Source organism: Chionomys nivalis, chromosome 7, assembly GCF_950005125.1.
Source record: "Chionomys nivalis chromosome 7, mChiNiv1.1, whole genome shotgun sequence".
Classification (NCBI taxonomy): Eukaryota; Metazoa; Chordata; class Mammalia; order Rodentia; family Cricetidae; genus Chionomys; species Chionomys nivalis.
Window position 1 is genome coordinate 88,071,967 of NC_080092.1, and position 27,661 is coordinate 88,099,627.

Consider the following 27,661-nt stretch of genomic DNA (forward strand, 5'->3'; position numbering starts at 1 on the left):
CCCCATCCCTACCACAATGGTTTTCCTTTAGTTAGGGTTATTGCAAAAAATTTCCCAACTAGACTCCCAACTTCTGCCCAAACTTAGTGAGCAGACAACATCAAGACTGAGTTTTTGCTTGTTGGTTTTTTGTTTGTTTGTTTGTTTTGTGTGTGTGTATGATCACAGTACAGGGAATGGAATCCATGAATACTAAAAAAAAATCATTCTACCACTGAGCCACACTCCAGCTTCTGGCTGATTCAGTGTGTTTGTGTGCCCCCATAAGTGATTCTTTTTTTTTTTTTTTTTTTTTTTTCTGAGACAGGGTTTCTCTGTAGCTTTTTTGGTTCCTGTCCTGGAACTAGCTCTTCTAGACCAGGCTGGCCTCGAACTCACAGAGATTTGCCTGCCTCTGCCTCCTGAGTGCTGGGATTAAAGGCCTGCGCCACCACCGCCCGGCCTGAAGGTTTTGTTGCTGTGGTGGTGGTGGTTGTTTTGAAGAATCCTAAGCTATTTCATAGGGATTCAGAAGGTGTAGATGGTAAAGTTGTACAGACCTTAAAAGCTGCAGTTTTCAGGCCAGAGTGATTCAGCTGGTAAAGGCACCTGCTGCCAAGCCCCAAGACCTCAGTTCAAGCTCCAGGTCACACATAGCGGAAGGCAAGACTGACTCCTAGAAACTGTCCTCTGTCCTCCACACATATATATAACTAAATAAATGTAAAGATAATGACAATAATGCCATGTAGTGGTGGCACATGTCATTAATCCAGCACCGAGGAAGCAAAGGCACGCAAAACTCAGTTAGAGGCCAGCCTGGTCTACTGAGTGAGTTCCTGGACAGCCAGGGATACACAGAGAAACCCTGTATTGAAAAAAATTAATATTAGCTAATAATAATAATAATAAAGAACTACAATTTCCTTAGAAATGTGATCTGGGTTGTCTTAGGGATTCTTGTTATTGGAACGGTGGATTGAGCGAAAACGAAAAAACACTGCGCTTGTTATAGTACTGAGCTGCCTGTCACCCTTTCTCTTAGGAGCAATTAGAAATCCTACAGATCAATGCAAGAGTCTCAAGCAGAGAAAAACCTTAGAATTTTTGTTTTCAGGGTCGGTTTTAGCCTCCTCACTTATAGATGAAAACACCGAACGCCAAGAAAAGTTAAGTGGCTCACCGACGGTTCTGGTTAAACGTATTTCGAAGCAGAGGACGTGGAGATTATAGGAGACGTCTTGCTGAGTCCCATTGCTTTCCTTCAGTCGGTAGACGCACGCCCTACAGTTTGGGTCAGGAGCGTGGAGCCACTAGTCCCGCCCCCACAGCAGCCCCGCCCACGCCTGGGCCAGCCCCCGCGCCACACGCCCCGCCTTCAGGGCTGTCCGCAGCACTGCCTGGCTGGCGACAAGCTCAGAGGGCCTCACGGGGTCCTTCCCGCGGGCTTCCGACGCACTGCCTGAGTGGAAGTGCGGGCGGCTTCCGGTGTGAGTGACGAGTGGTGGCCGAAGCTGGGGTACAGCAGGGAACGTTTAGGTAGAGACCATGGCGGACGGCGGCTCAGAGCGGGCCGATGGGCGCATCGTGAAGATGGAGGTGGACTACAGCGCCACGGTGGATCAGCGCCTGCCCGAGTGCGAGAAGCTGGCCAAGGTGAGGGGAGGCCGGCCGGCTGTTGGCGGGCGCCAGGGGCTGAGTCACGGCGTGGAGTCTGCTTAGGCCTCAGGGGGCCCGCGGGCTGGAGCGCGCATCTCTGGTGCCTTCCTAGCTCGGGCTGGACCTGCTTGAGTGGAAGACCCCGGGTCTGTCCGCTCGGGAGTCCCCGCAACCCGAATGTCCCCAAGCCCGAGAGAGCTGGTCGCCTCTTTCCCATCGAACTTGACGCCCAGTTTTAGTGCCTGCCGTTTCTTGGGACGCTAAGTAACCTTTGATTTAGTCAGTTCTGAGGTTCAGGCTGTATCAGAGAGTTTGGTTGTAATGTTATTGTGGCCCAATCAGTTTACGTCCTTAAATCGTTTATAATCATGGCAGTGTGCCTGGTCTTTGGCCAGGAGAACCAGGAAAGTCGTAGTACAAATGGACCCAGGACCCCAAGCCATCCAAGCGAGAGTCACTGGAGCACATTGGGTTTCAGTAAGGTAATGAAAGCGAAGAGTCGTTTCAGGACAGTATAGGAAAGACAAGCGGGTATTAAAAGAGCCTGACAGGGCAGAAAGTGAAGGTGTTTTGTGCCAGGGATCGAACTCAAGAGTCTTGCACGCTAGGCAAATGCTCTGCCATTGAGATACACCGTCCAACCTCTCGTGGAATGAGAACATACCTTGACCCAAACATTTCCACACACTATGCTATGTATCAGGCAAACATTTTAGATCTCATTTTGTACATAAGGAAGCCAGGACTGAAATTATTTTGCCCGAGGTTATAGTTAGTAGTAGCCAGAATCAGGGATTCAAAACTAGATTTGCTCATTAGATAAGTTGTTGGTTATTACTAAAGATTAGAACTCCTTAAATTCCTACTACAGGTCAGTGTTAAAGTCACCAGGAATTTACTCCATGTAAAGGTTGTTTATTTGGTCCTTAGGAGCTTAATACATAGGTACAGAATGCAGTATCTTCACAAAGCCGATTGACAGTGCTGTTTTCGAGGGAATTTTACCTTTTTTTTAATTTTATGTGTATGAGTGTTTTGCCTGTGTGTGTGTTTGTACATCTGTTGTGAAACCCCACATGCATGCTGAGACTCAAACCCAGGTCTTTCTGAAGAGAACTGCTGAACCATCTTTCCAGCCCCAGGAATAGGGATTTTTATGTGAAATCTTTTAATGCTGAGGAACTGAACGCTAATATCTGTCTTAAAATGCTACTTGAACCGATGAGCTGAAGAATTAAAACACACCTGCTGGCCAAAGTCATCTCCTGAATGTCCACCTTGAAGGCAGTAGAACAGTGGTGTTCCCGGCAGGAGAGGCATCATTCACTTTAGAAAGGATGACACCACACATAGAATCCCAGCACTGGGAAGGCTCAGGCAGGAAGGAGATGTAGAGAGTGTTGCCTGAAAAGGCCATTCCTATTCTGTATGCCACAGCTGCAAACTCAAGTGCCAGATGCCTTCCTGTTGAGTTCTGGTTGTGGTCAAAGACTATTTGGGCCTCTTAAAGTAACTAAAATGTAAACCATTGGAATTCTGGGGGTTTGTGTAGTGTTTAACTTTTTTTTTTTTTTTTTTTTTTTTTTTTGGTTTTTCGAGACAGGGTTTCTCTGTGGTTTTGGAGCCTGTCCTGGAACTAGCTCTTGTAGACCAGGCTGGTCTCGAACTCACAGAGATCCGCCTGCCTCTGCCTCCCAAGTGCTGGGATTAAAGGCGTGCGCCACCACCGCCCAGCTTAGTGTTTAACTTTTAAGACTATGTGTTTGTCAAGCAAAACAAGGTATGCATGTGAGTTGTGTTGGTTTGGGGAGGGGCTAGAGACTGAACCCAGGGCATGCTAGGCGAGACTCTATCACTGAGCTGTATCAGTTTTTAATGTTTTTGTTGTTTTGCTTTTTAAGACAGGCTTTCTTTGTGCAGCCCTGTCTGTCCTGAAATTCACTTGTAGACCAGAACTCACAGAGAGTCGCCTGCCTTTGCCTCCCAAGTGCTAGGATTAAAGGCATGTGCCACCACTCTCTTTTTAAGGTTTTTAGCCTGTTTTTGTTTTGTTTTGTTTTTTCCTTTTTTTCCTCTCTGCCCCTTTCCAGGGCTGTGGATTAAACCCTGGGACCTGTGTGTTAGGCAAGTACTCTTGCCACTGAGCCTTTAATGTTATGGTTCTACTTTGGAATGCATGGAACATTTTAGCATATGTTGTTTTATTTTTAGCTCAATAACTATGAAGAAAGTGTTGTTCTTTTCATTTGTGGCAAGACTTTAAATTGTGGCTTATCAGAGCTGATCAAGCTCAGGTCGTCTGGCAACAAGTATAGTTACCTGTTTTTACTGTATCTCATTTCCTGATAAGGGGTCATTAGTTCTGTGCTTAATTTCCTTCAGACATTGTTTGTTTCAGTTTTAAGAATTTAAATCTTTTTTTTTTTTTTTTTTTTTCCGAGACAGGGTTTCTCTGTGGCTTTGGAGCCTGTCCTGGAACTAGCTCTGTAGACCAGGCTGGTCTCGAACTCACAGAGATCCGCCTGCCTCTGCCTCCCGAGTGCTGGGATTAAAGGCGTGCGCCACCATCGCCCAGCTAAGAATTTAAATCTTATTAGGAAGAATAATATAAATATATCTGATGTGAAAACCACATTTGGCAGAAGCCTTAAAAAGACAGATGGGGGCTGGAGAGATTGCCTGGCAGTTTAGAGCACTGACTGCTCTTCCAAAGGACCCGGGTTCAGTTCCTAGTGCCCACATGGCAGCTCATAAGTGTCTGTAAATCCAGTTCTGGGGTGATCTCACACCTTCACACCATTACACGTTAAAAGAGAGAGAGAGGGGGAGGGAGGGAGAGAAAGGAGGAGAGGAGAGACTGGCTAGGTGGTGGCACACGCACCTTTAATTCTAGCACTTGTGAGGCAGAGGCAGGCGGATCTCTATGAGTTAGAGGTCAACCTGGTCTACAGAGTGAGTTATAGGACAGCCAGAGCTGTTTACACAGAGAAACCCTGTCTTGAAAAACAAAAGGGCAGACTGAAGTCTAAGCCTGAGTGGTAAAATTGCCAGTCCTAGTCATTCCATTTTGGATCTCCTGCAGACATGACCTAGAACAATTTTGCATCTACATTCTAAGACACCCAGCAGACGGGCAGCTGTGCCTGTGATATTGCTCTGTCGGACTAGAAAGATGTCAGCTGTGATGATCAAGATGCTCACACTGCTGTGGCTTGTCTTTGTAGCTAGTGATTTAATCATGCACCAACCCTAAGAGAAGGTGAGGGTCCGAGTTGTGGAGTGTTTTGTTTTTCCCGGGATTATACGGTGTTATGACTAAAATGTAGAACCAGCAGTCTGGCTCCACATCCTACACTAATCCATTCCCTTCTGACGCTTCTGGAATGGCACCTGAGGGCCAGAGCAGAATTAAAAAGAGGTAAATGATAAAGAGCCTCCTGGCATTAGTTGACCCTTCCCCTTGTGTTAACTCAGTCTGAAGGCCTCTGAGTTCAGCAGTTGATAGTGCAGAGGACTTTCTGGACTGTGGGTTATTTAGAGGCTGTTTACAGTCTTACATTGTATTCTATAGTCTTTGTTTCTCCTATCTATCCCTCCAGACTTTTTCTTTCCTTTTTTTTTTTTCAGTCACCTGCAGCTTCTTCCTAAGTGAATATTAGCAATAAGAAGTACATGAGGTGTAGAACAGCTTAATGGTTGTTAACAGTTTAAACAGAAGAGCCCTTTAAAGAACAGATCCTGAAAGGCTTTGAAAGTCAACAATTTGTGAGAACTTTGTATTAGTTCCTTGTTTAGGTTGTTTAGCAAACCATTAACAGATTGGATCTCTCAGATTAATGGAGGCAAACTTACAGAACCTACAGATGCCCAGCACTTAGTGACATTAAACAAACCTGTAGACATTACCTCATGTACAAGGAAAGTGAGGAAAATGAGTCACACAAGTCACATGTTCTAACACCGGGTGTAGGATGGTTTTACCATCTAACTTCCTTTGAGTTGAGAGGCTCTCTGGAAGAGGGGGCATTTCAGGAGCTGTGTTTCTTATTGTGACAGTCAAGAATTGTAAGCCATTAAGACCTTCTGAATAGTTTTAACATATGTCATGTACAAGATGATATAAGGGAAGCGACAATTAAACAAGGGTCCAGGCCTAGGGGAACTCAGAGACCCCTTGGTAGGTAGGAAATGTACACTAATCACTATTATTTAAGGAATGAAAAGTTATCTTCAAGCTGAATGTGGCAGTTTGAATAAGAATGGTCCCCAGAGACTCTTATTGGAATGTTTAGTCACCAAGGAGTAGAACTATTTGAAAGAAATAGAAGGACTAGGAGGTGTGGCCTAGCTGGTAAAAGTGTGTTGCCAGGGGTGAGCTTTGAGGTTTCAGAAAGCCAATTCCAAGTCTCTCTCACTTTCTGTGGACCAGGGTGTAGCTCTCAGCTGCTGCTCCAGCACTTGCTTACATGTCAGCATGCTCCTACCATGATGATAATGAACTAATAAGCCTCTGAAACTGCAAGCAAGCCGCAATTAAATGCTTTCTCTCATAAGTGTTTTCCTGGTCTTGGTGTCCCACAGCAATAGAACACTAAGCATGACGGCTCTCACCTGTAAGCTTGGCATGTTGGAAACCAGAACAGGAGGATCAGTGCAGGTTTGAGGGTAGCTTGGTCTGCACAGTTAGACTGTCTCAAAAAACAACAATGGTATCTCTAAAAGTCATAGTACGTGTTTGGCTGATGAAGCTTCACGGTGAACTACCATGGTAAACAGCAATTCCAGAGTTAAGATTGCAGTGAGGTTACAAAGACGATAACCATTAGAATATAGTTCAGGGTTATTGCCAAGCAGTGCTGGAAGGGTCAGTATTAAATGAGGTATTGAGTGACAGGTGATTTCAGGCAACAGTAGCCAAGAACTCCTTTCTAAGAAGATGACCTTTGATGTTGGTCATGGAGCACATGGTCTGTGACAGTGTGACTCCCTCCCACGTAGGCCCTGCTTCTGAGTAGAGTGCCATGTGTTCCTCTCCACGCCACCTGATTACAGTGACAGCTGTCTTAGTAAAGAAAGGATGTTTAGCATTTTAACCTTTTTTCCACTTTATTTTCTTAGAGGGTACTTTGAACAAAGCACAGCCGTCAGAGCACGAGGGAAGGGGTGTGCTTGGAGGGAGTGGGGGACCAGGATGAGCAAAGCCTAGGTGCTGGTTCTGCTGATACCTCTATGGCCAGTCAAGTCTCTAAACCTCCATCTCGGTGACAGTCAAATTTGCAGTTGACTTCCTAGCACTGATCCTTATCTTTTGTGACTCACTGGAGAACATGGGCCCAGTGGGCTTCCCGAACTGGATCTCCCTTTTGTTTAAAAGCATTGTTAGAACATGTTATAATCACGTTCCAGTTTTGGTTTTTCCAGACAGGGTTCTCTGTGTAATATTCTTGCTGTCCTGGAACTCACTCTGTAGACCAGGCTGGCCTCAAACTCAGAGAGATCTGCTGCCTCTGTCACCCAAGTGCTGGGATTAAAGGCATGCACCACCACCGCCCAGCTACATGTTCCAGATTTTATTAAGTCTGTACAGTCCATAATCTGTGCTGTGGTTAGACTGGGATTGTAGTTCAGTGGTAAAATATTTGCTCAATGTATACTATTGAATTGAATGTCGTCAATTCCTAGCCCATCCCCTAGACTCCCAGCAAAGTGTGTGTGTGATCTGTGTTTTTTATATATATATGTTCTCTGTGTGTGTGTTTTACAAGTTATCTTGAAAAATATGACAAAATCCAAACATTTATTCGTAGGTCATAAAAGCTGTTAAGTGGGTGTTGGGGAGGGAACAACATTTATGAATTGTCTATGACTGTCACTAGAATAACAGTGGGTGAGGTGCTACGGGCACAAGCTCAGGGCTTTGTGCAGTCAGAGAAATATTCTGTCACTAAGCCACACCCCTGGCCCTTCTTGAGACAAGGTCTTGCTAAATTGCCCAGACTAGCCTCATACTTGGAATCCTCTCTACTCTGAGCCTTCCTTTCTATTCTGCCACTTGCCTGTCTAGCTCACTGTCCCTCCTCCCATCTCTCAGCAAGGTATATTTAGTCTGGTTGAGTCTTTCCTTAAGAGCATGACTTTCAGGCTAGTTTGTGAGTGTTGTCTTCAAAACATTTATTCTTCTATTTACACTGTTCAGTGTCCTACCAGCTAAGAGTTCTGTACAGAACAAGATAAACAGGTAGCACCACTGTGAGTTGACAAATTAAAATGCAAAACAAAGACTCGGTGTTTTTCTCAGATGAGACAGCATTGTAGTTACAGGTTCAGTTTTTCTTGGGCTTCTTTACATCTTAAAGAAGTTTGTGAGTCTGGAGTGGTAGCTCAGTTGGTAGAATGCTTGCCTCACATTCTGGGGGTCTTGGTTCTGCCCCTAATATCATATAAACCAGATGTGTTTATGTGTATCTATAACTGTGGAAGCAAGGGAGTAGGAATTCAAGGTCTTCCTTGGTTGCATAATGAGTTTGAGTCCCAGCCCAGACTACATGAGACCCTGCCACTAAAATTAAACATCCAGATGATGGTGACACATACCTATTTAATCCCAGCATTCAGGAGACAGAGGCAGGCAGTTTCTGTGAGTTTAAGATCAACCTGGTCTAGAGCAAGTTCCAAGACAGCTGAGGCTACGCAGAGAAACCTTGTCTTGGAAAACCACAAATGAATAAATGGGAAACAAGAGAGAGGGATAAAAGGGGAACAAAAGAAAAACTTGTATACTGTGCTGGGAATGTAGCTCAGTGGTAGAACACTTACCTAGATAAACTTGCACTCAGAGGGAAGAAGGGAAGCAGCTCGTGGGTCCTGACTGGGGATCCGTAACTCCCCTGAAGAAGCAAGCCTTTCTCAAATGGAGAAAAACAAAACAAGCAGTAATGGATGACATTCCCCATTCAGAACGGACATTGATTTAACTTTCTCAAAAGCTCTGGTCAGGTGCTGGGTTTGTATTGGTGATGTTTTCATTGTTCATTGCTTTCTCTTGTTTCAGGAAGGACGGCTTCAAGAAGTCATTGAAACTCTTCTCTCTCTGGAAAAGCAGACCCGAACTGTGAGTAGATAGTAAAGCAGAACACAGTTACCAGTGATTCTTTTGATGCTGCCCCATTTACTTAGGATATCTTTTCTTTCTTGCAGGCCTCTGATATGGTGTCCACATCCCGCATCTTGGTTGCTGTAGTGAAAATGTGTTATGAGGCTAAAGAATGGGACTTACTTAATGAAAATATTATGCTTTTGTCAAAACGGCGGAGTCAGTTAAAACAAGTGAGTTCCTGAATGCTTTAAAACCACAGAAGACTGGGGCTAGAGAAATGGCTCAGTGGGTAAAGGCTCCTGCTGCTGCCTGACCCCAAGACCCACGTGGTGGAAGGAGGGCCTGACTCCTGCAAGCTGTCTCCCAGCCTCCACATATGGGCCATGGCACAGAAGCTCACACACATAAATAATAAATATAAAAGTTTCCAAATAGTATGTTTGCATTTAAAGATTTTGAGGAAACTAATCTCTGAATTCATTGAAATTTCATTTAACCTACAATTTTCTAATATATTCTAGACGTAGTTTGAAATTCTACTGGGATTTAGCTATGGAACTTTTCTCCTCAAGATGGACATGGTGTTTCAGCACTAGGAGAGATGTAGAGGCAGATGGATCTCTAGTAGTTTGAGGCTAGCCTGGTCTACAAAGAGAGTGTCAGACCAGCCAGAACTCCATAGGGAGACCCTTTCTCAAAACAAAAAAAAATTCTGTTTGAAGAATAAATTTCAATTACGAGTGGTTTGTTGTATTTTATTAGGCTGTTGCAAAAATGGTTCAGCAGTGCTGTACTTACATAGAGGAGATCACAGACCTCCCTGTCAAGCTGCGACTGATTGATACTCTACGGATGGTTACGGAAGGAAAGGTAAGTTTTGTGCTGGGTGACTTCTTCCTGCTGTTAGTGAGGGTGATGTGCTTCTATATTGCGTGTAAGTATATTTGTATGGTGATTTTGTTGGTTTTCCTTTTGTTTTATGACCAGATCTTCTCTGTAGTCCTGGCTAACCTCAGACTCTCTGTGTAGACAAGGCTAGCCTCAAACTCCTAGATATCTTCCTACCTCTGCCTACCAAATTCTAGAGTCGAAGGTGTGTGCCACCATGCCAGGCTATGTTTTATATTTTTTAAGGAATAAACAAAATGCTATCACTTCAACCACTGTTAACGTTGTATGCCCACTTTTAGTAACTTTCCATAAATGAAATACATTTATGTAGTGCTGTTGTTTCACATAATTTCTAGGGATTGGTAGGTTTTATTTGTTTTGAGACAGAATCTCACTGTGCAGCCTTGAGTTGTCTTGAACTCAGAGAAGAGATCCACCTGCTTCAGACTGTGCTGAGATTAAAAGGGTATGCTGCCGTGTCCAGCTAGAATTAGTTGGTTTGTTTTGGTATTTTTGGGGGGGGAGTGCACACACTTTGTGTAGATGAGAACTTTAGTTCAGTCCACAACATCCAAAACAAAGGATGAATCTATTTTAGAGCCTTGATAGAATTCTGATGTTGACCTTACAAGACAAGATTTCCCTATGCAGCCCTGGTTATACTGGAACTTCCTCTGTAATAGACTGACATAGAACTTACAGAGATCACCTGCCTCTACTTCCCAAGTGCTGAGATTAAAGGTGTGTGCCATCACTGTCCAGCTCTTACAAATCTTTTAAAGCCAATTTCTGGTTTTTGTGTCATTAATACAACTTGTGATCCTATTACATGTTAAACACAAAAATTTTTTTTATTTTTATTTATTTATTTATTTATTAAAGATTTCTGCCTCCTCCCCGCCACCACCTCCCATTTCCCTCCCCCTCCCCCAATCAAGTCCCCCTCCCTCATCATCCCGAAGAGCAATCAGGGTTCCCTGCCCTGTGGGAGGTCCAAGGACCACCCACCTCCATCCAGGTCTAGTAAGGTGAGCATCCAAACTGCCTAGGCTCCCACAAAGCCAGTACGTGCAGTAGGATCAAAAACCCATTGCCATTGTTCTTGAGTTCTCAGTAGTCCTCATTGTCCGCTATGTTCAGCGAGTCCGGTTTTATCCCATGCTTTTTCAGACCCAGGCCAGCTGGCCTTGGTGAGTTCCCGATAGAACATCCCCACTGTCTCAGTGTGTGGGTGCACCCCTCGCGGTCCTGCGTTCCTTGCTAGTGCTCTCTCTCCTTCTGCTCCTGATTTGGACCTTGAGATTTCAGTCTGGTGCTCCAATGTGGGTCTCTGTCTCTGTCTCCTTTCATCGCCTGATGAAGGTTAATATTCAGGAGGATGCCTATATGTTTTTCTTTGGGTTCACCTTCTTATTTAGTAAACACAATAATTTTTTTTTTTTTTTGGTTTTTCGAGACAGGGTTTCTCTGTGGTTTTGGAGCCTGTCCTGGAACTAGCTCTTGTAGACCAGGCTGGTCTCGAACTCACAGAGATCCGCCTGCCTCTGCCTCCCGAGTGCTGGGATTAAAGGCGTGAGCCACCACGCCCGGCCTAAACACAATAATTTTGTATTTACTTTTCCAAAGCAAAATTTGTTGGTGGAGGCTGCTTGTTTGTTCCCGGCTGCCCAGACCTAAAATAATCACTCAGAAACCATATAATAATCACTCAGTGCAGTACTGTTTGGCCAATAGCTTAAGTGTATTGCTAGCTAGCTCTTATATTCTAAACTAACCTATTTCTGTTAATCTGTGTATCGCCATAGGGCTGTGGCTTACCAGCAAGGCTCCAGTGCATCTATCTCCTGTGGGCTACATGGCTTTTCCCTGACTCCGCCTTCTTTCTCCTCCATCTCTGCTTGGAATTCCCACCCTACTCTACTCTGCTAAGCCACTGGCTGAAACAGTTTTATTTACTAACCAATGAAAGCAACACATACAGAAGGACTTTGCACACCAAAAACTGAAAAATACAGATTTTTTGAAAAGTTATTTTACTTTATATATGTTGGGGTATATACAAAAATGCCCACAGGGGTCAGAAATGAATATTGGATCCCTTGGAACTGAGGTTATAGGCTTTTGTGAGCCACCTGATATAGGTGCTCTACTCTAAACTGCAGTCCTTCAGTATAGCATTAGATTCTGAGCCCATGAGCCATCTCTCCAACCTTGGATAATTTTTTTTGTTTTGTTTTGTTTTTTTGGTTTTTTTGGTTTTTCGAGACAGGGTTTCTCTGTGGCTTTGGAGCCTGTCCTGGAACTAGCTCTGTAGACCAGGCTGGTCTTGAACTCACAGAGATCTGCCTGCCTCTGCCTCCCGAGTGCTGGGATTAAAGGCGTGCGCCACCATCGCCTGGCTGGATAATGTTTTATAAAGGTATTTTCTGCATCCTGCTCTGTCTGTGTGTGATGAGAGATTCTCAGAGTGTGTGTGAATAGTGAACTGTGCAGCAGGGTGTAGCTAATAGTCCTGATGGTGCAGTTCTGCCTTTTAAATGTGAACATGTTTCTGGAGGAGTTTGAGACTATCGTTTTCCATTTGTAGATTTATGTCGAAATTGAGCGTGCGCGACTGACTAAAACCTTAGCAACTATAAAGGAACAAAATGGTGATGTGAAAGAGGCTGCTTCCATCCTTCAAGAGTTACAGGTAAGGGCTTTCGGGAGTGTGTAAATTTTATGCTGAGTTGGCAGTATTTTCTTGTGGAAGTGGCTGATTTTAACGCATCATTGCTTCTTTTTGCTGAGTCACCAAGAGTAAGCATGCACACAGCACAGTGTGTTCCTGAAACTAAATTTTACAAGCTAACCTGCTAGACACAGTTTGAAGAAAAGTTAGCATCAACAATTGACCTTAGTTTTTGCAGACTTATTTGAGTTCTGTTTAGAATTTAAGTAAATGCACTGCTTACTTAGATGCCTTAGGAATCTGCTATTAAAATTTTTGGTTTTATACTTAGTGAATGATTGATTACAGGTAAATTTCTAGACCAAAATGGTTTAACAAAGGAAAATTGGCAGATCTGGAGGTCTTGAGAGCTTGGTGACAAGTGTCTCCCTGGCGTGCTGGACCCTGATTTGATGCTGTGTTCTCCAGGCTCTTTAAAGGCACAAACTGATAGAGTGGATATATATACTGTCCTCTTGAGAGAGCTACTGATAGAGTGGATATATACACTATCCTCTTTAGAGTGCTACGCATTCTCAAGCCATGGAGTCTCACACCAGAAAATGGTACATGAATGTGCTCAAAAATTCTAAGTTGCTTTTGTGAACTCAGACTCACTGGGGTCTGTCAGAGGCTGCCCATTAGGTTAAACAGGTTATTCTGACATTCTAGTTGAGTTCATTTTCCAGTGGGCTAACGTAAGGGAAACGTGACTTTACTGAAAGGGCTAGTGCCCTGCATTGTCTTCGTTCTCTGATCTTTTTTTCCTGCAAATTCTAGAGCCTTTATATCAGTGGTTCTCCACCTAGGGGTTGTGACCCATTTGGGGGCTCAAGCAGTCCTTTCACAGGTTTGCGTGTCAGATATCCTGCATATCAGAAATTCACAGTATGACTCACAACAGCAGCAAAATGACAGTTGTGAACTAGCAACAAAAATAAATTTATGGTTGGGGTCACCACAACTTGAGGAACTGTGTTAAAGGGTCGCATCTTTAGCAAGGTTGAAAACCACTGCTTTATATACTCCATCCCAGGAACTTTCTCACACAATTTTTATTATTCCTGTTTTTCAAAACAGTGTCTCTGTGTAGCCCTGGGACTATCACTGTAGACTAGGCTTGTCCAGGTCTACCAAGATCCACCTATTGCTGGGCGATGGTGGCGCACGCCTTTAATCCCAGCACTCGGGAGGCAGAGGCAGGCGGATCTCTGTGAGTTTGAGGCCAGCCTGGTCTACAAGAGCTAGTTCCAGGACAGGCTCCAAAGCTACAGAGAAACCCTGTCTCCAAAAATCAAACAAACAAACAAAAATAGCTCCACCTGTCTACCTCCTGGGTGCTGGGATTACCTGGCTCTCTCATATTTGTCATTCTATTTTGTTTGCTTTGTTTTCTGAGACGGGGTTTCTTTGTGTAGCCTTGTGTTCTAGAACTAGGACCCAGGCTGGCCTGGAACTCTGGTTTTGGAATCACAAAAAAAGATCTGCCTGCCTCTGCCTGTTGTTTTATCTAAATTGTTCTGATACCAGTAAAGACTCAGGAGTTGGATATTGGGGTGAAAACTTGGTAGATCAAAAAGACAGTAGAGGAGCAAACAGCTGACCCCCCCCCCCTTTTTTTTTTCAACCAGAGGCCCAGCAATCAAGTTTCTCTACCTGTTCCAGACCAAAAAACTGGAAAATCTCCCTAGTCCCTCCCTACTACTTCCTGTGTGTCTTTATCCATCTCCTTGACTCCTTCTTACTCTCTGTGGCTAATTCTTGTCAGTTAGTCTCTGGGCTCCACCCCCTGATCCAAGGATTTATTAACACTGTCTTGAGTTTCCCAGTGCTATCAAATACCCTACAACATCTGCCTCTCAAGTACTGGGATTAAAGACGTGTACCACCAGGGCTGGAGAGGTGGTTCAGCGGTTAAGAGCACTGGCAGATCTCCCAAAGGACCCAGATTTAATTCCCAGAACCCACATGGCAGCTCACAGAGGTCTGTAACTCCAACTACAGGAGATTTGACACCCTCACATAGACGTACATGCAGACAAAACAGGAATGTACATAAAATAAAAGTACATGAATAATTTTTTTAAAGTCATGCACCACCACTGCCTAGCTATATTTGGCATTCTTTACATGACAGACCTGTGATGAAAACAGACCATTTGTTTGCCAGGCCTTAAGAGTAAAGAAACCTTGTGACTATAAAGGATTAACATGAGTGGGTTTGGGTCTTCATTGCCATCGTGGTTCTGCAAACCCTTATGTATATTAACATTTATGGGATCTTACACCAGTAGGGGCAAACTCCAAGAATTCGCTTGTCTTAAAGATTTATTTTGCTGCCAGGCGGTGGTGGCGCACGCCTTTAATCCCAGCACTCGGGAGGCAGAGGCAGGCGGATCTCTGTGAGTTCGAGGCCAGCCTAGTCTACAAGAGCTAGTTCCAGGACAGGAACCAAAAAGTTATGGAGAAACCCTGTCTCAAAAATCAAAAAAAAAGGGGGGGGGGCTGGAGAGATGGCTCAGCGGTTAAGAGCATTGCCTGCTCTTCCAAAGGTCCTGAGTTCAATTCCCAGCAACCACATGATGGCTCACAACCATCTGTAATGAGGTCTGGTGCCCTCTTCTGGCCTTCAGGCATACACACAGAAAGAATATTGTATACATAATAAATAAATAAATATTTTTTTAAAAAAAATCAAAAAAAAGATTTATTTTGTCTGATATAGTGGTACACAAACCTTTTTTTGTTTGTTTGTTTTAAAGCAAGTTTATTTCCGCAAAGGAGGTGTCTTATGTTTATGTCCAGGGAGGAAGCAGAAAGAAACTCCCCCTCTTAGAGCTGGGTCCCTGAGTCCTCAGCAGCAGTTATGTTCCACCATCTTTACTGGGGACCAAAGATGTTGGGATCGTGAAGAGTCAAACTAGTCACCAGTTGTTCAAAGTTACCCAGGCTCCAAGGTGAACATGACAGATTTTCAGGGCCAAGAGACCTGCTGTTAGTGGGGGGCTGATTGAAGGTGAGCAAGAGGTCAGTCTGGTACTGGGGCAGCCGAAGCAAGGCCTGATGTAGTGTGACATCCTTTGCTACCTGCTGGTTTTCTTTAGCTACCTGCTGCTTGCCAGAAAGGAACCAGGCATCTTGACAGCTGCCCCTCAGGGATAAGTTCTCCAAACAGAGAGGCTGCACAGATAACATGTGCACGGCCCTAGCCCCTTCACCGCGCCAACATCCTCAAAATGGTACCGCGCAGCCGCTTCGCCCCGCACGTGGGCCTGCAGCTCCAGAAGTTCCACGATCAGACTCTGGTCGGTCACGGGATGGCAGAAAACTTCTTGGTTGTCCGGGACCGGTCGGAGGTCGCTCACATCAATGGCCCCAGGCGGGAGGATGGCCGAGAAGGCGCCTCTGAACAGTGAACAGTTTCTGGTGGGCTCCATAGATCTGGGACTCGAGTCTGGACATTAGCGAGGTTTTAAAGAAACCTATATAGGCCTTTGAGGCATCTCTTCCTCTGGGGTTCCGGAGCAGCCACCGCCTCCTCCCGGCCTACTCAGTGGTACACATCTTTAATACCAGTATTTGGGAGGCAAAGACAGTTTGATCTCTTGAGTTTGAGGCTAGCCTGGTCTACATAATGGGTTGTGGGACAGCCAGAGCTATATAGTGAGACTTTGTCTTGAAAATACCATTTTGTGTGTGCGCATAGTGCTCCTGGAATCTAAAAGAAGACATCAAATTCCCTGAACCTGGAGTTAGAAGTGGTCGTGAGGCACCTGACGTGGCTGCTGGATTCGGAACTCGGGTCCTGTGGAAGAATATCAAGCACTTTTTATTGCTGAGCTATGTCTCCAGTTCCCTAACTTGCTTTTTGTATAATCGCCAACATTGTACAAATATGAAGAGTTAATATTTGACCTGTCTAAATATTTTAATATCCACTAAGTAACTGAAACTTACCTGAGGAATTGCTCTGCTAGGTGGAAACCTATGGGTCCATGGAGAAGAAGGAGAGAGTGGAGTTTATTCTGGAGCAGATGAGACTCTGCCTAGCTGTGAAGGATTATATTCGCACACAGATCATTAGCAAAAAAATTAACACCAAATTTTTCCAGGAAGAAAATACAGAGGTGAGCATTGTCTCCGCACGGTGTATTTGCATTCGAAGTGTTTTGCTAGAAGCCCAAAGCCTAACCTATTTTGTCAACTTCTTTCAGAAATTAAAATTGAAGTACTATAACTTAATGATTCAGCTGGACCAGCACGAGGGGTCCTATCTGTCGATTTGTAAACACTACAGAGCCATCTATGACACGCCCTGCATTCAGGCCGAGAGTGAGAAGTGGCAGCAGGTAAGGAGGCGAGCGAGGACACTGATGCTGGAATAGCTTCAAGGCTGGAGTGCAGCTCAGGCTGAACCCTTGCCTGGCGGGCAAAGGTCCTCGGTTTGATTCCTGGCATGAGAAAGAAAAGAGAAGGATAACTTACATTTTGGCCTGTTTTCACATCACTGTAACTGCCATAATAATGTGCTGTGCCCTCTGGCGCTGCTTTCTGTTTGTTGTGTCAGACTAGATGGGATGATAAAACTGCTTAACGTGTCCAGTGGGTTAAGGACAGCAGTGACTTTGGGGAAGTTCTTGGTTTTCTTTATTTTTTTAATATTTTTTTTGGGGGGGGCGGTGTTCCTTTAGCTTTGGAGCCTGTCCTGGAACTCGCTCTGTAGCCCAGGCTGGCCTCACACTCACAAAGATCCACCTGTCCCTGCCTCTCAAGTGCTGGGATTAAAGGCATGTTCCACACTACCCAGCTTCCTTGTAGGACTTTTAATTTCTTCTTATTTTTTTTTTTTAAAGGCAGGATCTGAAACTTCCTATGTAGACCAAACTTACAGGTCCACCTGCCCCTGCTTCCTGAGTACTAGGATTAAAAAGCGTGCCCTACCATGCCTGACCCCTTCTAAGGCTATTTGAGTTTAAAATAAATTAGAACAAAGAACTCTCAGGCTTCACTTTGTGCTCACTCCCATTATGTCTCCACTTACACATGAACTGTTGCTTACCACTTTCTTAGGCTCTGAAAAGCGTTGTTCTGTATGTCATCCTGGCTCCTTTTGACAATGAGCAGTCAGATTTGGTTCACCGGATAAGTAGTGACAAGAAGCTGGAAGAAATTCCCAAATACAAGTAAGTGCGGGTGTCGCTGTAAAAATCCACTCAAGATGCTTACCTCCACCTGTGCACATGGCTGCTGCTAGATTAGAGAAAACAATTCAGTGTGGTACTGTGGAGTTAGTGCTGCTGCAAACACTAATGTAGTGAGAGTCTGGCCTGCTTGACACTCAGTTCCTCCGCTAGTGGGAGTCCTTCCCCAAACCTGGCTTAGTAGCTTTTAGTTAATATTCATCTTTAAAGGGTTTAGCAGTAATGGCCTGGACATCATGATTCTCAAGAGTGTGTCCATTTGGAGCATATCATATGTAAGCAGACATGTTTCTTTTCAAGTAATAGGCTGCCTTTTTTTTTTTTTTTTTTTGTACCTGTCCTTGAACTCACTCTGTAGACCAGGCTGGCCTCAAACTCAGAGAGATCTGCCTGCCTCTGCCTCCTGAGTGCTGGGGCTAAAGGTGTGTGCCACCGTATCTGGCAGATGGGCTTTTGTTTAAAGAGCTATTTTCCTTCTTTGTTTGACCAGTGTGCTTACAGCTGTCTCAGAGACTGACAGTTCAGTAAGGAAAACATACTTGATAGAAGGGTGCTCTTCAGGCTACAGGGGATAGCATAATAATTGACAAATGGTTTACTAAATAAAAGTAGCAAGAATTGAATTTTTGGGGCTTAGTGGTTAAGAGCACTTCTATAGGACCTGGGTTCAATTTCCAGCACCCACATGGCAGCTCACAACTGTCTGTAACTCCAGTTCCAGGGAATCTGACAACTTCACACCAATGTACATAAAATAAATTTTTAAAAACTTGGATTATTTTGTTTAGCTAGTTTTAATCTGTCATTGATCAAGCTGAGACTCTTACATGAAATGCTTGACATGAAATGTTTTTCAGATTTTGAAATCTTTGCATGTGCACTTGCTGTTTTAGATTGGGGCCTAAGCCTGAATGAAGTTCATGAATGTTTCATCTATACCTTACACAGGTTGCCAGAAGATAATTAGATTTTAACTTTTTTTTTTGTTTGTTTGTTTTTTTTTTTTGGTTTTTCGAGACAGGGTTTCTCTGTGGTTTTGGAGCCTGTCCTGGAACTAGCTCTTTTTTTTTTTTTTTTTTTTTTTGTTTTTTGTTTTTTGTTTTTTTTTTTTTTTTGGTTTTTCGAGACAGGGTTTCTCTGTGGTTTTGGAGCCTGTCCTGGAACTAGCTCTTGTAGACCAGGCTGGTCTCGAACTCACAGAGATCCGCCTGCCTCTGCCTCCCGAGTGCTGGGATTAAAGGCGTGCGCCACCACCACCCGGCTAGATTTTAACTTTTTTTTTTTTGGTTTTTCGAGACAGGGTTTCTCTGTGGCTTTGGAGCCTGTCCTGGAACTAGCTCTTGTAAACCAGGCTGGTCTCGAACTCACAGAGATCCGCCTGCCTCTGCCTCCCAAGTGCTGGGATTAAAGGCGTGCGCCACCACCGCCCGGCTAGATTTTAACTTTTTAGTTTAACCATCAGAAGATAGAATTGTGACTGTCTCATCATTGTTCCTAGTTCTGAATCACGATGTTTCCTATGAGAACTCATATTTGGGGGGTGGGGGGGTCCTGCTTTTTTATTCTTGTTGGGTTGTTTTGTTTTTTAAGACAGAGTTTCTTTGTGTAGTTTTGGTGTCCTGGAACTCAACTCAAACTGGCCTCCAACTCAGAGATCTTTACCTCACGAGTGCTGGTATTAAAGGTGTGTGCTGCCACCCGCCAGATGACTCACTTTCTTATACTTGGTCACAAGTTTAACATTTTAGACTTTTCAGGCTACATTCAAATCTGTGAGGCCACAAATTTTTCACTTATGACATGGCTGCACTCAGAAAGTTTGGGGTTTGGGGCCTGCAAGATGACTTAGTAAAGGTGCTTCTGAGCCTGGCAGCCTTGGCTCACTCCCAGAAGCACATGGTGGAAGGAGAACCAACTCCCACAGATTGTCTTCTAACATACTCGTGCACCGTGGAATGCGTGCACCCTCACACACGTGCACACACAAGTAATAAATGTGATAAAGAAGTTTCTGGTTGGAGAGCACTTGCTTAGACCTGCGACTCGGGATTAACACCACTGAGCCTATTAGGCAGATCTGAAAGACTGCGGTGCTGCACTTTGCAGGGATCTACTGAAGCTTTTTACCACAATGGAGCTGATGCGCTGGTCCACGCTGGTCGAGGACTATGGGGTGGAGCTACGGAAGGGTTCTCCTGAGACCCCGGCAACTGACGTTTTCAGCTCTACAGAAGAAGGTGAAAAAAGGTGGAAAGACTTGAAGAACAGAGTCGTGGAACATGTAAGAATCAGGAGTCGACTGGCTCTCAGCTTACCTTTTGGGTTGTCTTAGAACTAAGAGTGGAAGAATTTGAACATAGACCACTTCTACTTTTTGTTGAAGGGGGTATGGAAACAAGGTCTCAGGCAGCCCTGATGATGATGAGGAAGAATTCAGGCCAGGGTGACCTTGAATTTGCACTGATCCTTCTGCCTCCACCTCCCATATACTAGGATTTCAAGTTTGAGCCACCAGGCCCATCGATAAGCTTTTTTTATTATTTAATCTTTATTTTGTATGTATTTCACAGGCAACTCCTGTGGAGGCCAGAAGAAAACATCAGACCCTGCGTTCTTAGCTCTTTGCTTCAGGACTGTAGTAGAGATAGCAACCTGTTTCAGGTGTTCAGTCTTTCCAGTGCGAGCCAGAGTTTATCTTATCCTGCTTGTCTGTTTTTCTGCCTTTTTTCTTTTTTGTTTGTTTGTTTGTTTACAGAGCAGATAACTAGTCAGGTGTAGTAACCCAATCCTGCACTCCTGTAATTCCAACACTCTAGAAGCTGAGGCAGAAGGACTGCCATGAATTTGAGTTCAGTCTTTGATATATAGCTAGATTAGACTAGTCAGGAATACTCAGTGAAACCTTTTCTCAAAAAGAGGAAGAAACAGAACAGGTAACTAGCTATGAGCAGTTCATTCTGGGAGAATCCCACAGGAGTCCAAAATATTTTTGTTTGTTATTGTTGTTGTTTTTGAGACAGGGTTTCTCTGAATAGCCCTGATTGTCCCAGAACTTGCTCTGTAGACCAGGCTGATTTCAAACTCAGAGATCCCCCTGCCTCTGCCTCCTGAGTACTGGGATTAAAGGAGTGTGCCATCACTGCCCAGTTTTAAAATCCAAAATTTTAAAGGCAGGCGTGGTGGCTCACACCTGTAATTCCAGTATGGGAGAGGAAGAGGTACTAGGATCAGCCTGTGCTATAAGAGACTCTCAATGAATCAGGCCATTGATTGTGTTCAAAGGGTAAAGGAAGGGTAGAGCTGAGAATATAGAGCACCTCAGGCTTCCCAGAGGCTCGTGTTACTTTTAGATTTGATGGACAGCAGAGATGCCTGCTTCATAGTTCACTTCTCCCCGTGAGTCTTGGTGTTTTGTAAAGGACAGTGGTGTTTATAATAAGAGAATCTTTGTCTAACTTCACCATTTCCCATAGAAAGTAAAAAATGCCATTTTTAAAAATATTTATTATATATATATATATAACATTCCTTCCATGTGTGCCTGCAGGCCAGAAGAGGGCACCAGATCTCACTGTAGATGGCTGTGAGCCACCATGTGGTTGCTGGGAATTGAACTCAGGACCTCTGGAAGAGCAGCCAGTGCTCTTAACCGCTGAGCCATCTCTCCAGCCCCTAGAAAATGTAATTTCTTTTGTGTTTGTTGTTGGAGATAGGGTCTGGTGTAGCCTGGACTGGCCTTCCAAGTCACTATATAGTAGATCTGGATTCCACCTCCCAGATGCTAGGATTATAGATAGCATCTAAACTATTAGTGTCATTAATTCAAGTATTTAAGTTTTGTTTTGAGGCAAAATTCTATTATACAGGTCATCTTGGTCTTCATGGAGTTCCAGAACTGCCAAGGCTGTGCTATCTCAATAAATGAATGAATGAGACACTGTCTCAATAAGTGAATGATCAATCAGTAAAATACTAAGTTCACAAATAACTACAGAAGCCAATCTTTTTTTGTTGTTGTTGGTTTTTTGAGACAGGGTTTCTCTGTGGTTTTGGAGCCTGTCCTGGAGCTAGCTCTTGTAGACCAGGCTGGCCTCGAACTCACAGAGATCCGCCTGCCTCTGCCTCCCGAGTGCTGGGATTAACGGTGTGCGCCACCACCGCCCGGCCAGAAGCCAATCTTTACCTCAGGGTTCAGTGTTTCTTAGGACATTTAGAACCAGCTTCTTTCTAACGGGGGAGCTATGGGAAAAGCAGAAGCTCTGAGTCCCATGTTGCCAGTAAACTTACCTGGATATGTAAGCAGCTGGATTTTCAGCCCTACTGACGGCTGTTGTGTGTGTCCTCTGACAGAACATCAGGATTATGGCCAAGTACTACACTCGGATAACAATGAAAAGGATGGCACAGCTTCTGGACCTCTCTGTGGATGTGAGTACTGGGTGTGTCGTCTGTGGTGTGTCAGTCACTACTGTCGCTCTACTTGATTAGATGGATTCTCACCTCGGACTGGCTTCCAACTCCCTATATTCTCTCTCCTTCTTCCTACCTCATTTTCCCAGGTGCTGGAGACATGCACCAGTGCCCCAGGCTTTTCTATTTCATTTTAAATTTAGGTAGTTTAAAGTGTCCCAGCTATCTCAAATACCAAAATATAGCCAAAATTACATTAATATTTGGTCTGGAAGTCTAATAAGAATGTTGGAGCCAGGCAGAGGTGGCGCACGCCTTTAATCCCAGCCCTGGGGAGGCAAAAACAGGTGGATCTCTGTGAGTTCAAGGCCAGCCTGGTCTAAAGAGCAAGTTCCAGGACAGCTGGGGCTACACAGAAACCCTGTCTCAAAAAAAAGGGGGGGAGGGGAGAATGTTAGGAGGGCCACAAAGACAGACTACATGGAGAACATTTGTGAGGAAGACTTGACTGAATTCGCTGAAATGGCTCCAGGGTTTATTGGGGGAGTAATTGTGGTCACATTTGTGTGTATGTTGATAGCACAAAAAGATGCAGGAGGTGGCATGCCTGTAATCCTGGCACTTGGGGAACAGGAGAATCTGGAGTTTATTGCCTCCCTTTGCTACATAGTTTGAGGCCAGCCTGGCATACATGGGGCCCTGCTTTTGAAACGAAGAAAGATGTAGGATTAATAGCCCCAGAAGCCATTTCTGTCATAGCAAAGTGGCTATTGTAATAATTCATCTGAAAAAGAAGAGCCAGCACATGTCAGAATTGAAAGGCTTCCCTCTTGACTGGCCTGTCAGTTCTTTTAGAAGAGGACGCCAGAGTAGCATCATTTGTCTGTGGCCTTGTAGTTGCCTAGTGGCAAAGCACGTGTTCTCACCTAGCATTCTGGAAACAACTATACCATAAAGCCTTGAAGAGGTAACTGTAGGTCAGGATCCAGCTCATTAGTGGAGTGTGTGCCTGGCCTGGAAGAGGCCTTACGTGTGACTCCTCAGTGCTGTAGAGAAAAATGGAGGGAAGGACTGTAAGGGGGAGGAGCTAGTTCATTGTTGGTGCCAGCCATTTTCCCTATTATTACCACCAGGATTAAATCTGCAGGGTCACATTTAGACTCGGCCCTGGCTCTGGAGACGTGTGTATCTGTGTGTGTCTGTGTGTGCACACGCGCACGCAGAAATATACCACATTTCTGTTGTTGGAGACTGCTCTCCAACTCCTGATCTTGCCTCGACCTCTGTAGAAGGAACAGCAGGCTGCGTTCCTGCCGCCTGGCTCCCAGCCACCTGGCTAGCTTATGCCCCGAAATAACAATACACAAACTGTATTCATTTAAACACTGTCTGGTCCATTAGCTCTAGCCTCTTACTGCCTAACTCTCACATCTTGATTAACCCATTTCTATTAATGTGTGTAGCACCATGAGGTGGTGGCTTACTGGGAAGATTCTAACCTACGTCCATCGCGTTTGCCTCATTGCCTTCTTCCCAGCATTCTGTTCTGTCTACTCCACCTATCTAAGCTGCTGTCCTATCAAAGGCCAAGGCAGTCTTTTTTTTTTTTTTTTTTTTTTGGTTTTTCGAGACAGGGTTTCTCTGTGGTTTTGGAGCCTGTCCTGGAACTAGCTCTTGTAGACCAGGCTGGCCTCGAACTCACAGAGATCCGCCTGCCTCTGCCTCCCGAGTGCTGGGATTAAAGGCGTGCGCCACCACCACCCGGCCCAAGGCAGTCTTTTTATTAACCACTGAAAGTAACACATAGAGAGAAGACCCACCTACATCAGACCTCCCTAGTGCTAGAAGCTGTCAGCACATCTAAGGGTTCACGTGGTAGATGATCAGGTGTTGTAAGTAGTCATTACAGTCAGCAGTTGGTAACGGATTGTCAGTGACCTTGGCCTGTGTATTTATGGTGAAGAATTTTCAGATGTCTCTCTATTATCCATTTTGATCCAGTTTGTTTGTCTCTCACAGGAGTCAGAGGCGTTCCTCTCGAATCTAGTCGTTAACAAGACCATCTTTGCTAAAGTAGACAGGTTGGCTGGAGTCATCAACTTCCAGAGACCCAAGGATCCAAATAATTTATTAAATGACTGGTCTCAGAAACTGAACTCGCTGATGTCTCTGGTTAACAAAACGACACACCTCATAGCCAAGGAGGAGATGATACACAACCTACAGTGAGGCTGGATGCTTTTAGAAAAGACACAGTTGGGGTCATTAAAAAGAAAGACTGTTTTCATGGTGTATATGCTGGTTTTTTCTTACTCTTCGCTTTTTTCTAAAATTTTAAGATAGTGAATGTGTTTGAGCCCCCTCTGCCTTTTCCTCTCCCTGGTTTTATGTTAACTCTGCTTTGCAATTGGTAGAAAGATGTTCCACATTTTCAGTGTCTGAAGACGAAAGGTTTGTGTCTCAGCTCACTTGAGTAAGTTCCTGCCATCTGTTTTTATTCACCTGACAACTACATGGCAATAAAAATAGGGTGTGTGTTGGCTCCTGAAGTTGCCTCTGCTTGGAGGGATGGTGATTTAACAAATGTTTATAAATAATCGTGTCATAGCTGTTGATGACTTACTAGAATAAAAACCAACATAGAACATGGAAGGATCTTGTGCATGGAGATGTACTTTGTGTTTTGGTACTATGGCAGGAAGTATGGCCAAAGTGCATTTGGAGTCCTCTCACAGAACACAAATAAGAGTTCTGTCCCTCAGCCTTCACTCTGTGGTAGAGGATGAAGACCGTGAGCTTAGGCCTCTCCTTCCTCTCCTCCGTAAATACTAGGATTGCTGGTGCTGCAATTGAACCCTGGGCTAGCATGCTAAGCAAGCACTACACAGCTCAGCTTCATCTCCAATCCCATAATCAAATGTCAATCACTGTACTTTGATTATACTGTGCCCCTCCTACTTGTTTGCTTTCAGGTTTGTTTTGAGGTGGTCTTATGTAGTCTAGGCTGACCTGAAATTAGATGTGTCATGGTTGATGACCTTAGACTCCCAATTTTCCTGCTGCCTCCACCTCCCAGGAGCTAGGCTTCAGGTGTGCACTCTTAAGCCCAGCTTGACCAGTTTTTAACCAAGGAGATGAAGCCACATTGGCACAGGCCGTTTCCTGTTAGTTATCTTGGTGGTGCTTTGTGGTAGGGCTCTTCATCCTTTCCCCGCACTTCCTTTGTATGAACTTAAGTTTGGCACCGCCGGGCGGTGGTGGCGCACGCCTTTAATCCCAGCACTCGGGAGGCAGAGGCAGGCGGATCTCTGTGAGTTCGAGGCCAGCCTGGTCTACAAGAGCTAGTTCCAGGACAGGCACCAAAGCTACAGAGAAACCCTGTCTCGAAAAACCAAAAAAAAAAAAAAAAAAGTTTGGCACCTACGTCTTTTTGTTGCACCTGAAGTTCAGCCCAGAGCCTCACACGTGTGGTAAGTGCTTACCCATGAACTATAACTCTGGCCTTAGGTTTTCACCTTTTTGTGTGTGGACAGAGTCTCACTAAGTTGTTCGGGCTAGCCTTTAGCTCACTCTAGCCCAGCAATCCTTGAACTTGGAATCCTGCATAAACTGGCCAAGGATTATAGGCCTGTGCCACCAGACAGGTCCCACGAAATGTCACTCTTGTGTAGCTGCTTCCAGGCTTCATGTCTGGTTCTGTCCTTAACATTCCAAATTCATTATCTCTGTAGGATCTTCAGTTCCATGACCTGGTTCTAGATAATCTAATTGCTTTTTATTACTTTAGAATGACGGAAAGGCTTAAGGCCACCCTCAGTAAACATTATGGTTTAAGGGTTTTTTTTTAATAGCATTGAGACAAAAGTAGTTTTACTGTCAACATCTGAGATGAATTAGTATAAGCAATTTTTGGAAGTTTTTTTTATTTCAGAGAAAATAGAAAAATGAAACAGTGTTAGAAAGTTTTTTTTTTTATGAAGGAATTATGACATGGTTTTTTAAAAAGTCCAAATTAGAAAAACATACTCTAGTTATGGCATTTCTCGTCATATCCCATTTATGGTCACCAGATTGTCCTATTTCATGATCCCACAGTTAAGGACAGTTGTGGGTTCTCTGTGGTATTTCTGTCCTGAGTCATTGTGTCACATACCAAAGTAATCTGATTAGTTCTTGGGAAATTAATGCTTTGGTAATGTCAATATCTTATGTCATTTATCTTTTATAAAGCAAAATTGGCAATTTGAGAGACTCCAGGAGCCTACTAAGCTCCTACTATGCAGCACTAAGGTACTGGCTTTAGTTTTCATTTGCGTGAAACGGCTGTAAATCACTTCGCATTGCTGACTCTCATCAGCAAGTTGGAACTGGTTGATGACATCTAGCTTCATCTGTCTGGAGGTACTCAACACTGAAAGCCTTGCCAACCCTCAGCTGGCCAGCTATGTGTGACAATTTGGCACCGTTTGTAACTAAAAATTGGTAAGCTGCTCTTACATGACTTGCAGCTTTCTGTCAAATAGTAAGCAGTTACCAGTTTAAAAAAAGTTCATTAGCAGAAGGTCATCAAAATTTGAGATTTTGGACAGGCCACACATGGTAGAAGGAGAGAACTGAGTCTTTTTTTTTAAGATTTATTTATTTTATTATGTTTACAACATTCCTTCCATGTGTGCCTACAGGCCAGAAGAGGACACCAGATCTCATTATAGATGGCTGTGAGCCACCATGTGGTTGCTGGGAATTGAACTCAGAACCTCTGAAAGAGCAGCCAGTGCTCTTAACCGCTGAGCCGTCTCTCCAGCCCCGAGAACTGAGTCTTTCAAGTCATCTGACAACACACACTGTGGCACATGCACACAAATGTTTAAAAAAATGGTTTTCAGTTTTAGTTGTTCAGAATCTAAATCCCTTCTATATTGGTCCAGAGTCTAGCTTGTCTACAGAGTGAATTCTAGGACAGCCAAGGCTACAGAGAAACCCTGTCTCAAAAACGCAAAGCGTTTTAGTTTAAATATGAGCACACTATAGCAGGGTTGCTGTCACTTCCTCTAACGTCTTTAATGAGTCAGTTCGTGTTTTCATATAGTTCAGGTTTTTATTTTAGAGTCTAATAGCTGTTTCTGTAGTCACAACCTTCAATTAATATGTGATTATTATCTAGTCATTGAAAAATATGATCTTCAAAAATCATAGTTACGAGCTGGGTGGTGGTGGCGCACGCCTTTAATCCCAGTGCTCGGGAGGTAGAGGCTGGTGGATCTCCGTGAATTCAAGGCCAGCCTGATCTACAGAGCTAGTTCCAAGATAGGCTCCACAGCTACAAAGAAATCCTGTCTCGAAAAACCAAAAATGAAAGCCATAGTTATATCTTGGGTAGTAAATATATAAAAGTACATATTTAAGTTTGTTCAACTTCTGGATACAGCAGCAATAAAAACACTAACTTGTGGATTTTTAAGAAAACCCAGAGAATAAACTCATACTTAAAAGTTCTCTTCTCAGTTCAGTTCTTAATATATAAAGCAAATCATATGATTTTCATCTGTACTTTCTAAAGATTGTGTGTGTGTGTGTGTGTGTGAGAGAGAGAGAGAGAGAGAGAGAGAGAGAGAGAGAGAGAGAGATGACTTCACATGAATGTGGGTGCTCACAGAAGCAGATCCCATGGATTGGAGTTAGAGGAGTTTATCCTGAGAACCAAGTGGGTCTTCT

The 27,661-nt window shown here is 44.1% G+C and overlaps 1 protein-coding gene and 1 pseudogene across 1 annotated transcript; one reads left to right on the forward strand and one right to left on the reverse strand.

The window, feature by feature from the left end:
- Window positions 1-1,437: 1,437 nt before the first annotated feature.
- On the forward strand, window positions 1,438-27,424 carry Psmd12 (proteasome 26S subunit, non-ATPase 12). The gene is made up of 11 exons (XM_057775503.1): window positions 1,438-1,635; window positions 8,690-8,749; window positions 8,836-8,964; window positions 9,497-9,604; window positions 12,213-12,317; window positions 16,313-16,462; window positions 16,550-16,684; window positions 17,406-17,518; window positions 19,643-19,817; window positions 21,887-21,964; window positions 23,966-27,424. The coding sequence occupies exons 1-11, from the start codon at window positions 1,528-1,530 to the stop codon at window positions 24,173-24,175; spliced, it is 1,371 nt and encodes a 456-aa protein (XP_057631486.1). The 5' UTR covers window positions 1,438-1,527; the 3' UTR covers window positions 24,176-27,424.
- Window positions 15,115-15,946, reverse strand: LOC130877873 (ran guanine nucleotide release factor-like; annotated as a pseudogene).
- Window positions 27,425-27,661: the final 237 nt, after the last annotated feature.

What these genes read in the sequence shown, in the direction of transcription:
- Psmd12 (XM_057775503.1), top strand. Translation starts at nt 1,528, where the DNA reads ATGGCGGACGGCGGCTCAGAGCGGGCCGATGGGCGCATCGTGAAGATG. An exon ending in CCATCCTTCAAGAGTTACAG is followed by an intron (nt 12,318 to 16,312) that starts GTAAGGGCTTTC and finishes TTGCTCTGCTAG; the next exon opens with GTGGAAACCTATGGGTCCAT. An exon ending in AGAACAGAGTCGTGGAACAT is followed by an intron (nt 19,818 to 21,886) that starts GTAAGAATCAGG and finishes GTCCTCTGACAG; the next exon opens with AACATCAGGATTATGGCCAA.